Source organism: Urocitellus parryii, chromosome 1, assembly GCF_045843805.1.
Source record: "Urocitellus parryii isolate mUroPar1 chromosome 1, mUroPar1.hap1, whole genome shotgun sequence".
Taxonomy (NCBI): Eukaryota; Metazoa; Chordata; class Mammalia; order Rodentia; family Sciuridae; genus Urocitellus; species Urocitellus parryii.
The window spans coordinates 203,786,435-203,800,055 of NC_135531.1; the positions used below are offsets into that span (position 1 = coordinate 203,786,435).

The 13,621-nt window shown below is 34.6% G+C and overlaps 1 protein-coding gene across 1 annotated transcript in view; it reads left to right on the forward strand.

Annotated features, from left to right (window-relative positions):
* Nucleotides 1-13,621, forward strand: part of Mbd5 (methyl-CpG binding domain protein 5) — a 402,700-nt gene that overhangs the window by 357,622 nt on the left and 31,457 nt on the right. Inside the window, exon 13 of the mRNA XM_077802477.1 lies at nucleotides 861-2,996. Coding sequence (XP_077658603.1) covers nucleotides 861-2,996 — 2,136 coding nt within the window. The remainder of the gene's footprint in view (nucleotides 1-860; nucleotides 2,997-13,621) is intronic.

Sequence of the window (13,621 nt, forward strand, 5' to 3'; positions counted from 1 at the left end):
TTCTCAATAGCAGCCCAGTACTGAAGGTTTTAGCACTCCATTGAATTTTACATTAGAATTCTATCCTAATAAAAGATTTGTAATCTCTTACCTAAATTGGTTGATTAAAGCCATTTTGACAACAGTGACAAAGGGCAAAGAAATTATAGTGTTACAGTGTTGTAGACATCATGAAGCTAAGAATGATTATAATATCACTGCATTTATTCTTGTTATCATTCCTATTTTAAAAGATGCAGAGTCCCATTCATGTAATTCACAAAAATAAAGAGTCTTACTCTCTCAGAGTGAAAATGTTGAGATAAGGAAATATTACTGTAGCTGTCCAGAGAAGGTTTCAGTAAGGTAATAGATGCATTTATAGAGTAACAAATTTTCTTATAGAAATGAATATTCATTTAAGTTATACAAGAAAATAAATATGTCACACAGATTACGATTTCCAATTGTAACTGTGCACTCAAAAATTTTAAATCCAATAAGATAGTAACATCACCACTTCCATCTGGGCTGTCAGTCTTGATTTTGCATATTCTAAATCTTATTAGGATGACTGATGTCAGTATGTACTGATTTAGATGCCTAGGCTTTCTCAACAGAAAAGAGGTAAACAAGACTAATGAACAATTACTGAGAATCTTTGGTCAACTAAGGAGAATAAAGTACATTTTTTAAATCAAAGTTTAAGGTAGCTGTTTGCAGAACCTTTTTTCATTGCATAGAATCATAATTTTTATTTGCAAATTTGTATTTCCTGATGACCTTTTTCCTATTTCTTCCTGATTTCCTCCTTCCTTTCCTCCCTGCCAACACAAAAGAAAGAAAACTATTAACAGAATCTTTTTTCTCTTTCATATCAGATGCAACTCCAGTAGTACCTTCACGGGCAGCAACTCCAAGATCAATAAGAAATAAGTCTCATGAAGGAATTACAAATTCTGTAATGCCTGAATGTAAGAATCCTTTCAAGTTGATGATTGGATCGTCAAATGCCATGGGAAGGCTATATGTACAAGAACTGCCTGGAAGCCAGCAACAAGAACTCCACCCTGTCTACCCCCGGCAGAGATTGGGCAGCAGTGAACACGGACAGAAATCTCCATTCCGTGGCAGCCATGGAGGCCTGCCAAGCCCAGCATCATCAGGTTCCCAGATATATGGAGATGGTTCAATCTCTCCACGGACTGACCCACTTGGAAGCCCTGATGTTTTCACAAGAAATAATCCTGGTTTTCATGGAGCTCCCAATTCTAGTCCTATTCACCTGAATAGGACTCCTCTTTCTCCACCTTCAGTAATGCTACATGGTTCTCCTGTACAGTCATCCTGTGCAATGGCTGGAAGGACTAATATACCTCTTTCCCCAACTTTGACTACAAAGAGTCCAGTAATGAAAAAACCAATGTGTAATTTTTCAACTAATATGGAAATACCACGAGCAATGTTTCACCACAAACCACCCCAAGGCCCACCACCCCCTCCTCCACCTTCTTGTGCTCTTCAGAAAAAGCCATTAACATCTGAGAAAGATCCACTTGGCATTCTTGACCCTATTCCTAGTAAACCAGTGAATCAGAACCCTGTTATCATTAATCCAACCAGTTTCCATTCAAATGTCCACTCTCAGGTACCTGTGATGAATGTAAGCATGCCTCCTGCTGTTGTTCCTTTGCCAAGTAATCTCCCTTTGCCAACTGTAAAACCTGGCCATATGAATCATGGGAGTCATGTACAAAGAGTTCCACATTCAGCTTCAACCTCCTTGTCCCCTTCTCCAGTGACATCCCCAGTGCACATGATGGGGACTGGAATTGGAAGGATTGAGGCATCGCCCCAAAGATCACGCTCATCTTCCACATCATCAGATCATGGAAATTTCATGATGCCACCTGTAGGACCCCAGGCCACTTGTAGTGGTATTAAGGTTCCACCCAGGTCACCAAGGTCAACTATAGGGTCCCCAAGGCCATCAATGCCATCAAGCCCTTCTACCAAGTCCGATGGACATCATCAGTACAAGGATATCCCTAACCCATTAATTGCTGGAATGAGTAATGTACTAAATACCCCAAGCAGTGCAGCTTTTCCTACTGCATCTGCCGGAAGTGGTTCTGTAAAGAGTCAGCCTGGTTTGCTGGGAATGCCTTTAAATCAGATCTTGAACCAGCACAATGCTGCCTCCTTTCCAGCAAGTAGTTTACTCTCAGCAGCAGCCAAAGCACAGCTAGCAAATCAAAACAAACTTGCTGGTAACAACAGTAGCAGCAGTAGCAATTCTGGAGCTGTTGCCGGCAGTGGCAACACTGAAGGACATAGCACTTTAAACACCATGTTCCCTCCTACTGCCAACATGCTTCTCCCAACAGGTGAAGGGCAAAGTGGTCGCGCAGCACTAAGAGATAAGCTGATGTCTCAGCAAAAAGACTCATTACGGAAAAGAAAACAGCCACCTACCACAGTGTTGAGTTTGCTAAGACAGTCTCAAATGGATAGTTCTGCAGTTCCTAAACCTGGACCCGACTTGCTGAGGAAGCAGGGTCAGGGTTCATTTCCCATCAGTTCAATGTCTCAGTTACTACAGTCTATGAGTTGTCAAAGCTCTCACTTGAGTAGCAATAGTACCCCGGGTTGTGGGGGCTCAAATACTGCTTTGCCTTGCTCTGCTAACCAGCTGCATTTTACAGATCCCAATATGAACTCCAGTGTTCTTCAGAATTCACTGACACAGAACATACCTTTAAGAGGGGAAGCCGTGCACTGCCACAATGCAAACACTAACTTTGTTCACAGTAACAGTCCAGTCCCCAATCACCATCTTGCAGGTTTAATAAATCAGATTCAGGCTAGCGGGAACTGTGGGATGCTCAGTCAGTCGGGCATGGCTTTAGGAAATTCATTACATCCCAATCCACCTCAGTCAAGAATTTCAACGTCCTCCACTCCAGTGATACCAAACAGCATTGTTAGCAGCTATAATCAAACAAGTTCTGAAGCAGGTATGGTTTTATTAGAAAAAAGTACCCAAAGGTACTAAGTTTTTCTACGGTTTTTTTAAATTTGTACCAAAATATTTATTATAAGAAATGATCCTTTCCCCATTGTGAAATTTTCTTCATTTCTTTAGTATTTATAATTTTATTTACAGAATGGTAGGGATTTGTCTATTGGAAAGAATAATAGCTAAGGGGATTCCATATGTTTCTGTTATTTGTTATCAATCTGTGTCATTTTGAATATTGTTCAACTTTTAGTTGGTTTTATAACCAATGGACTATAAATTGCAAAAAAAAAAAAAAGCCATAGAAAGCAGGGTTTTCTGGTTATGAGACATGTCCTGGTCTATGCCAATATAGAAGCCGTTTCCCCTTGCTTTTGTTTGTATTCAGGTAAATTAAGCTCATCTTGGAAAATCCAAAAAGGCAAAAATAAATGGATATTATATTTCTTGCTGCTGAACAGAAATAGGTGATGGATAGGAAAAAGTAACTAGAAGTTGTATGAAGTAGGAAGCTGTCTTCTAATGTGTTTTCTTATCCTAGTTTGCTATCCTTTATTATAATTTGTTTGAGAAAATTCAAAAATGAATATTGGCTATTTCTTTTTTTAAAAAAAGTAATAATTTAAGTTTTCTAATAAAAAGGCTTGAAAACCTGATTTCCAGAATTTTTGATCTTGAAATTGCTTTAAATTTTCTTATAGAACTAAACCATTATTTTACCATTGACACTAAGGTTTTTGAACCCAAATTTAATGTAAATCTTCACCCACTATTAGTGAAGGAGACAAGTTTATGTAAAAGTAGACACATTAGAAAAAGAACTATGTTTTGTGCAATAGAGTCCTCAGAAATCATTATAAAAACTGTATGGAAGCACTAAAGAGATGAATTCGTTGAGACTTCAGAAAATTTGACCATGAAAACATTAGAAAAACTACTAAGAGCCCAACACTAATGATTTCAGATTTGTGGGAAATGACAGGGAGGCAATAAAAGATGACTGCAGAGTTATTATAATTCTTATTTGAGAACAGCAAGCTTTAAAAACCAGATTGCTCCTGGAAATGAGAAAACTGCTAAGGCTTTTACTAATCAACTACCATTAGATTTTGTGGACTGTATCACACCACCATGCTGAAAATGGATACTCTACATGTCTATTGCTGTAGTAAAACCAAAAGTGTTTTCTTCCTGGTGTTGCCATCTTTCACAACCTGGTTTTATGTTCTGTGTTGATGTCAGTATTTAATGAAGAACTGTCCAGTGACCTCTTGTGTTAAAAGAATACAAGGTTTAGAAGATATTCAAAATTATTAGTGCCTTCTTGATATTCTTAGTTTAAGGAATCTTATGAACCTTTATTTTTTATGTGTTTAACAGAATTGTTATCCCATAAGGGGCTTCCAGCTGTTCACTGACTCCTTTTTCATTAATTCTACACAAAAATTTAATCTTATACATATAGAAAATTAAAGTTACATGATTTCTATAACTATTTAACAATGTACCATATTCAGTGAGCACACATTCAATCATTTTGATGAGACATTGGTAGTCTCATTATATGATGTAGTTTTGAGAGTTTTCATACCCCTTACCTCAATTTACTTAATTTCAGGTCAAAATTCATATGTGCAAAGTATATGTATTTTATTAGTGATATATTTCAATTCATCCATAACGGAAAAGACCAATGTTTGTTAACATTCTTGTTTCTTCTGATGCCAACTTTAGGCTTATTTTATATAAGATAAAATAAGGTCACTTATTTTTCTGTCCCATGTATCTATGTAAAACATCTGACTTCAATTGCTAGTCATGATGGTATCAAAGCACAAAGGTTAAAATGATATTAATATAAGAGAAGCTTTAGCATATATATAACTAAAAAAGAACTAGAATAAATGACTAGTAATGAAATGATGTGACCAATGATGCTCAAGCTAACCTGAAAACATATGTTTAATTAAAATCTAAGTTAGTAAGAATTTTTAAACTATTTAACCTAATAAAATTAAATACTAAGTAATGTACTTAGGTCTGCTGTGCAGCTGGTTATGAAAATGGGTTGAGTTACTAATTAATGTAACTCTTTTGATGAGCTAAATATTGAAGAGATCTTTAGTGCATGTTTCTTTTTGCTATGAAGTAAATTGTGTCAATTGAATGTACTGTTCTTATAATCACCTGGCCTAAATATCTGTTCACACTGACATTTATTCATTCATCAAATAATCATTAAGCACCAAGGCTGGGCATCCAGAATGAGACAACAGGTGACAGTCACAGCTATCCCTGTAAGAGGTTTTCTAGGTATTCCTACTACAACAGTAATATATGAGAAGAAAAATGGCTGTCATTAAGTATCTACTATGTGCCAAGTGGTTTACCTGTGTTATTTATAATCTGTACAGTTTTCCAGAGTATAGAATTTTATTGTCCCTGTTTTCCAGAAAAGGAAACTGAGCCTTAGAAAATTTAACTGTCCAGGATCAAATGTAACTGAATCAGGACTTGAACTCAGGTTCATCTGATTCTAAAATCCATTTTTCCCCAGCTGTATAAGTTCTTCATCTGTAATGTTTAGTGTACAAAAATAATTGTTTTCTACTTCCATTTCAAAATCTTTTAAAATGTTCAATAGAATATGAATTGAAGCACATCAATACATGTTAGAAGCCACATTTATAAATTTATGATGTATTGTTAGACAATATCAATTTTTGAACTCTACTATTATAGCACAAAATGATTAAATGTTTTTGTCAGTTACAGAAGAAATATCCAAAATATCATGAGAACTGCCCTTATTCATGGATCATAGTTGGGGACCTTTCTGTCAATGAGTTATCACCTCACTCAGATAAGAATGGGTTTCCTACTGGGTGGCCTATCACTAGACCTTTGAAAGAGGTGACTGTGCAGATACTAATCATGTTGTTCCAAGACTGGTAGCATAGTAAGTGTGAAAGAGACCCACAGGTAACACGTCCAACTGCACCCTGTGCTAACAGCCTAGACACAGCTCAGGTGACCTTCTCCATTCAGTGCCTTTATTCACTCTCCTAAGCAGCAATTCAGAAACATCACATTAAGACGTTGAAACAAGAAATTACTTTCTCTGAAAATGCTTAATTTGATTGGTAACTTATTTTCAAAACTTCTTTTTAAAATGATTTTTCTATTGTTAAAACTCCAAATATTGAGTCTTAGGTCTATATATGAGTTCTGTATTATTTACATTTAAAACATACAACTCAAACAGAGGAATTAGGGGCAAAGATTGTGACAAAATCAGATAAAGATATGAAATATTTAGAAATCATTTCTAAAACTTAGGGGCTTTATTAATTCTATTTGGTGTTTTCAGAATGGCTTTTCACTAGAGCTGCTCAATACTCTGGATTGTAATGTGTATAGGGTCCTATTAGCTTTTTGAATATAAAATTGCAAGTCAAGCTTAATACTTTCATGTAACAGATGAAGAACTAACAGGAGGATATTTGGTGACATGCCCCAAATTCTAATGCTCTGGTGAATGTGGCAGCCAAACCCCAAAGTTCCTAAATCACAGTCCAAACAAACTGCTGAACGCAGGCATATGCTCAAAATCCTTCAGCAGTAAACATTTCAAACAACTTTCAGTTTTTAAAGAGAGACAAATTTCAGTACTTCAGTGGTTCCAGCTCATGTCCTGTGGTGTTTTGATATATGGAGGGAACCAAAATCAAGTGCCCTTGACTGGCAGACTTCAAAAGGCCCATGCTTCCTGGGGCTTCTGGCTACAGCACACCTGCTAACCACGTCACTAAAACACCTATGCTGGGAACCCTGGCCTCTGTAGGGGACTTGGCCCAGTCAGCATCCATACAGCAATGTGTCCCTCCCATGACCCTGTGATGTTTCACAATTTTCAAAGAAGAAAGATTTAGATTATTCTAGTAGCATTCTTTCTTAATAACAATCTTCCTCCTTCCAATATAATAAAGTCATTAAATATAACCTTTTCATTTAAAATGCTTTTATATCCTATTTTCCTTAATAAAAACATTTAATCAACTCTTTTCAGCACATGAAAATATAATCATGAGGGGACAGAGTATGGATTTATGACAAATGAGGAAATAATTAAAACATTTGCCTTAACTCTTAAATATATACATTGACTAATAAGAATATAAATAAACCTATCAATGAATATATTCGTGAGTATTTATATAAATATATGTGTATATTTTTAAACTCTGCAAAAGCAAGTGTTTTCTTTCAGCACAAAATACATTTGAAACTCAGGACAGCCATTGAAATGGTAGGTATAAGACAATGAAATAGTTGAGACCACAAAAAAAATGCTTTGGGTAAAAGACTACAAAGTAATGTGTTTAATTTTTCTGTTCTTGTGTTTATTTATTCTCAGAACATGCCAGTAGAGAAAATAAGGGAACTTGTCATCCCCTACCTACATTGTCTAGATGAGCCTACAAGTACAGAAATATTAAGGGATGAAATGTCCAAGGGCAAATTATACTATATGTTAGCCTTCTCAAAGTATGGGAAGTTTGTGTGGAAATAATCATCTAGTCTCATACAGACTAATGTAGACTGAAGAAAGAGGCAGAGGCTCATAGAAGGTGGTTAACTAGATTAATAACAATAGACACTATTGAAAGTATTTCCACCAAATTTTTGAATAACTAGATTTTATTCTTCTGAGGCACAAGGCTTATAGGTTAAAATTTGCTCTGTGCTCTTGTTATTTAACTAGACAACAAAACTGTATTAAATTCTGGGATGTGTGATAAAAACCTATGTCTATTCTTTTAGTTAAATTTTTGCAAAATGAGCCATTTCTTCTTTGCTGTAAGATATTTTTACTACAGGCAATGTCTTGCTGTTTAAGAAGGTTTCCTAATATCAGAGTTAAACCATTTGTTTTGTTTACATGTTCCAGGTTAAATGTTTCCTTGTGTACAAAGAAAAAGTTAAAATATGTTTGACTTTAGACATTGAGTCTATGTAATCAATGGTGATAATAGAACTCAGAGTGGTGTGATATGTTTGTTGATTCAATTATCTATTTTGTACCTTTCAAGAAATAAATTGCCCCAGTGTGCAAATTGGGAGAATTTTATTCCACTGCCATACGTTATGCTCACTTATAAAGCCAATAAAAGGCTTTAAGTTCTCTAGGTAATACCTAACCTGTTATTTCCTACAATCCAGTAGCCCAAAAACATTTAAGTAATTTTTAAAAATGCCTACATTCTAGAGAGTAATGTCAGCGCTACACAAATTTGACTCATAAATAATGCTCAAAAATACCCTATTGCATCATCAAAATGGATTTCATTTCCACATGCATGTTGTACTAAATAATTCAAATCATGAAGTTCTTACTTTCTAGGAACTTAAACATTGCCAGCCAACTAAACAGTAGAGGAAGGATTATCTTTTTTTAATTACTATACTTATTGCAAATTCAAAGTAAAAACTTACCCTTTTATTAACTAGGAGTGGAACTAGATAGACAGAAGTCTGGAGGAATCTCTGAGGTATCTCTGGTGTTGGAACTAGCCCAGGGAAGCTCAGTATCTATTCAAGACCCAGGGGCACAGGTACAAGAGAGAATATTCATCAGACATAGAGCAGGGCTCCTCTGTTGGACGAACCCCCAGGGACCCCTTTCAGATGCTTCCTGGAGCACAACTTCATTCCCCAAAGATTGAGAGGCCTGGTCCCAAAGCAGTGTTTTTCAACTTTTTCTCACAATAAGAAATTAACGTGTATTATAGTCCACTAGACATACATATTTAATGCATAACAAAATTTTCATGAAAAAAATACTTATTACTTATGATGTACTTTGATACTTTCAGTCCCATTCCATCACATTCTTTTTCTGTGACAGTCAAGACATACTGAAATGATTTTAGCAACCCCTGACATATCATCTATTTAAACTATCACAAACAGTTTCCACAAAGTAACTATGCAATGTTCTCTCTATTTTATTTTCTTTTTTATTTCACTTATCAAAAAATACTAGTTGGGGCATACTAAACTAATTTTGCATCCCACTACTATGTCTCAAAACTGTTTTAGAATATTTGTGAGATAATTTGTCATTTACTGAGCACCTAGGATGTGGTAGGCACTGTTGTAGCACTGCAGATAAAATGGGATATCATAGAAGGATACAAAGATGGCCATGTTAGAAACAGCATTCTCCACTCCTTAAACAAAATAAGGTAATATGTCCAGCTGCCATTCATGAAGTATTTCAACTATTATTCATGCATAGTCAGAAAACAGAAATCCCACCAAGTTAGGGATTTAACCTCTCAATTCTTGTGACTTCATAATACATACTAAGAAAAATGGGATTAAAGAGGCATTTGGGGTTTTTTTAAAAACAAAAACTTCATTATTTGAGTAATCTGAAAAAAAAATTCAAGCATATTTAAATTACTTTCAGCAGTTTTCAGAGTTATTCTATGTTAGCAAAGTAAACAACATGATCAGTCACAGGATTTTTTTTTCTTTTTGTAACTTCATTATTACCACAAGATTGACCTCCTCCATGTCGTCATAACTACGGGGAGGTCATTCCCTAGATTTAAGCTGGATCCCATCTTCCCTTCCCGACCCCAGAAGCTGGTCCTATTGTGGGAGGACAGCGTCTCCCCCAAACATTGCCATTGCTCCCTTCTGTCTTCCCTACCTTCTGTGTGCTTTAGTTTTGGGACCAGCTACTAGTCACTAAGTCTTCCTTTCTATTGGAAAGAAGGAATATTAGGGATTTATAGTGGAGTCCAAAGCACAAAGATGGAGGTTGATTTGTTTTTATAAATGCATATTACCATGCTCTGTTACTAAGACATGAGAATATTAATCATGTCTTATTGGAAGATCTAGACTTCTCTTAAGTTACCTTCTGATTTATTATTATTCAAAATCAGTCCTTTAAATATAAAGATCCCCATTTCAATGAGATTGAAAAACATTTATTAGACCACTAGACCATCCTAAGTTCTGTTATCTCTAGAGCATTTATTTTCTTGTTTTCAATTGTCTTATTTTTTACATTGCTGGGGATTGAACCCAGGGTGCAGTGTGCCAGACAAGTGCTCTAATACAGAGATATACCCATTAGAAGCACTTATTTCTATTAATGACTACAATTGACCATTGGTAAGTGTAAAGTACACTTACTAGAGCAAATGATAAAGGTCAAGTGTGAAAGAATTCTTTGTATATGACTCAGTTCTTACATTCTTGGGTTATGGGTAAAAATAAAAATCAGCATTTGGGCATAAACCAATATGTATTCTAAGTTGAAGATATATAGATCAAACTAGTATAATAACATTTCTTAGATACTATATTGATCTGCTTGGTATGAACTTCATGCCCTTTTTTTGCACACATACAAAGTCATGTGTAACAGTATTTAAGAGTAAGCCATATAACAGTTTAGCACAGTATAAATAATGACTTTCTCAAAGAATGTTAATGCAGGAAGAAGAAATAAATTTAAAGAGGCACACACGTTGCCTTAGTTTTGAAGAGCAAGTCTAAAACCAAAGCAAATAAAACATCTTAAGAATTAATATTAGGAAAATTCCTTTAAAAGCTTCTGATGCTATTTCTGTAAAGACACACATAGACAAATACACATATATGTATAAAAACTGTAAATCTATGTAGATATTGTTTATATTCAGAAATCTACCTCCACTGGGAAAACTACCACTGCTTCCTCATCAGGCAAGACACCTCAATCACTGGGGGTCTAGGCATGTGACCCCAATAACAACTAAGTTTATTTGGGTGACTTTCCATTCTTCTCTCCTACTATTTAAAAGCAACAGACTCCTTCCTTGAATCATAAATATGGATACTTCTCTGTTGCAAATTAAGGACAATAAAGAATAGTAACTTCTAAGGAAAACTCATCTACAAAGCCTTGCCATGTATATCTAGAGTATTTAGAAAATGAAAGTGCCAGTTTATGGTGACTGGTGTGAAATAATCATTATTTCTAATTAAAGGACTAAGTTGTTCCAGAATCCCAGCCACCTTTTGATTATTTAACTGCTAAACATTTAATGGATAATTTACTTTTTAGAAAATTCTTAGCCACTATTTCTTTCATTAGATTAAGCACAAAACATGTTGGCTGGATGGGAAAAAAAAACTCTTTTAACACAACACTTTCCCCATATGCTTCAACACACCATAAGGTTTTTATGCAGAACTATGAAATAGGTTCACCAGATAGTGCCTATTTAAGATTAAGTGGTTCAAGAGTAAACAATCTCCAGCTTCCCCTCCAGCTATAAAAATTCATCCAAATTCTTGTTCCTTTTGGAAGTTATTCATGATTGCTCATAATTGAGCAATCATGAATAACTAAGAATTCAGAGTATATTGGGGTCAACTTCTCCTTCTGTAAGGGAATTTTTAACTCAGACTACCTGAGAGCCTTCTGAACTAATTTGTCAACTTCCACCCATGACCTTCCCATTGTGCCTTATCTCCTGAAATTAGACCAACACACTATAAAGTGAGTTTTCACTTTCTCCACATACCTACACACAGAGCATCAAATTATCTAATTCCCAGAAATTGAGTGCAGGTTTTATGACCTTACTAGATATTCAACCAACAAATATTTTTTTGTCAGCCATGTGTCAGAGATTGTGTGGAGGCTTGAAATTAAAAAGGAAGATAAGAAATGATTCTTCCCTTTAATGGTTTAGAAAATGGCCTCAGATTTCTTCAATGTTGTCACAAAGCAACAAGTTTAACTGTGGGCAGAGGGAGCTGGGATTTGGGGAGTCCACACACCTTCTCAGTCATGTTTCTTTGTTTTGGGGAAACACAAGACTGACTCTTCATTACCTTCCATCCACATTATCTATATTTTTTAAAGTTATTCTGCTTCTACTAAGAACCCCTTTTTAATCTCCTTTTCATTTCTCAAGTCCCTGATCAAATATTATTACTTATGTAGTTTTGAGACATCTTTAGTTTATAATGTCCCTTGCTCTATACACCTGTTATAGCTCTTAGTATATTGCATTATAGTTACACTAGCTAATATGTGGAAAGCACTTTCAAATTTCCTAATTTATTAAAATGTTCAATATATATTAGGAAGGAAAAAGGAAATTTTCTATATTGCTTTGCCTAAACTGAGTTCCTGGAGGAAATGGCAAGTTTTTAAAAATTCGTATCACCATTCTATCCTATTGTACAGCAGAGTGTAACTATTTGTTGAATTGATTTGTTGAAAATTAAAGAAAATGAAAAATACATCTTGATTTATATATTACCTTTAATACACTTGTTATCCACTACCATCTTGTTGATAAGACAAAAATATACTATACTTTTTAGTTGTAATTCCTCAAGAATATTCAGATGGAGAGATTTTAAAATAATGTTATCCCCAAATGACTCCTTCCTTGAATCATAAATATGGATACTTTTCTGTTGCAAATTAAGGATAATAAAGAATAGTGACCTCTAAGGAAAACTTTCATCTACAAAGCCTTGCAATTTGTATGCTACAGTATTTTGAAAATGAGCTCTGCCTATGGTGAGAGGAATGGTGATCTCTGCATTTAAGTATGCCATTATTATTTAGCAGGTAGGAAAAATTGTCACTGATAGTGATTACTAGTAAATAAGACTTTACAAGCTCATTTAAAAAGATGGTTTCCAAATGCAAATAATGCACAGTACTTGTACATGGAAATAACAGTATGATTGAAAAAGCAATGAAATATTTAAGATGTTGATTGTTTTGTAAAAAATATGAATTAATATTTAAAGAATTGTATATCATATGCCAACTTCGCATTTGGGATGTCCTCTTACCCTAATCTTTGTGAACATAGTCATTATTTCATGATAATATTTCATAAATATTTATACTTTTTCAAGGAGATTTTTTTACCTCATTCTTCAAATAAAACACTGAGAGCTTAAAAAAAGTAGATTATGACAAATTAGGAAAATTACAAATCCTTGTTATGGAGATACTCTGTGAAGTGACTCAGATATACTGATTTTTGCTTCTGTTAAACAGCACCACTACTAAGGTCATCACTGCTAATGACTACCACTGTCAGCAATAATTAGAAGAATAACTCCTTGTATTTATATAGATTTTTACACCTTACAAACTTTTCACTTATTTTTGATTCTCACAACAATAATGCCAATGATGGAATATTTTCTAAGGAAAAAAAAATCCAGTGGTAGCAAAGAATATGTACATAGATGTTCATCCCCATGTTAAATATAATGATGCAAAGTTGAAATATAAATGCCAAGCTTTATCAGAATGTCTTAATAAATATAGTCAGTTCAATTACTACACAGTGAACAGTATAATTACAAAATTAATACATCAAAAAGTAGAAAAATTGTGTCATTCTAGAGGGTAAAAAATGAAGAATATAAAATTATATAGATACTAATATTACAACTAAGGAAACACTTCTGTGTATTTGGATCTGGCTTCGATGGTAACATGGTCAAATGTTCCAGTTATTTTAGTTTTTCAATGACACTGGTATTGTTCATTATACCATATATGTGTTTATTACTGTA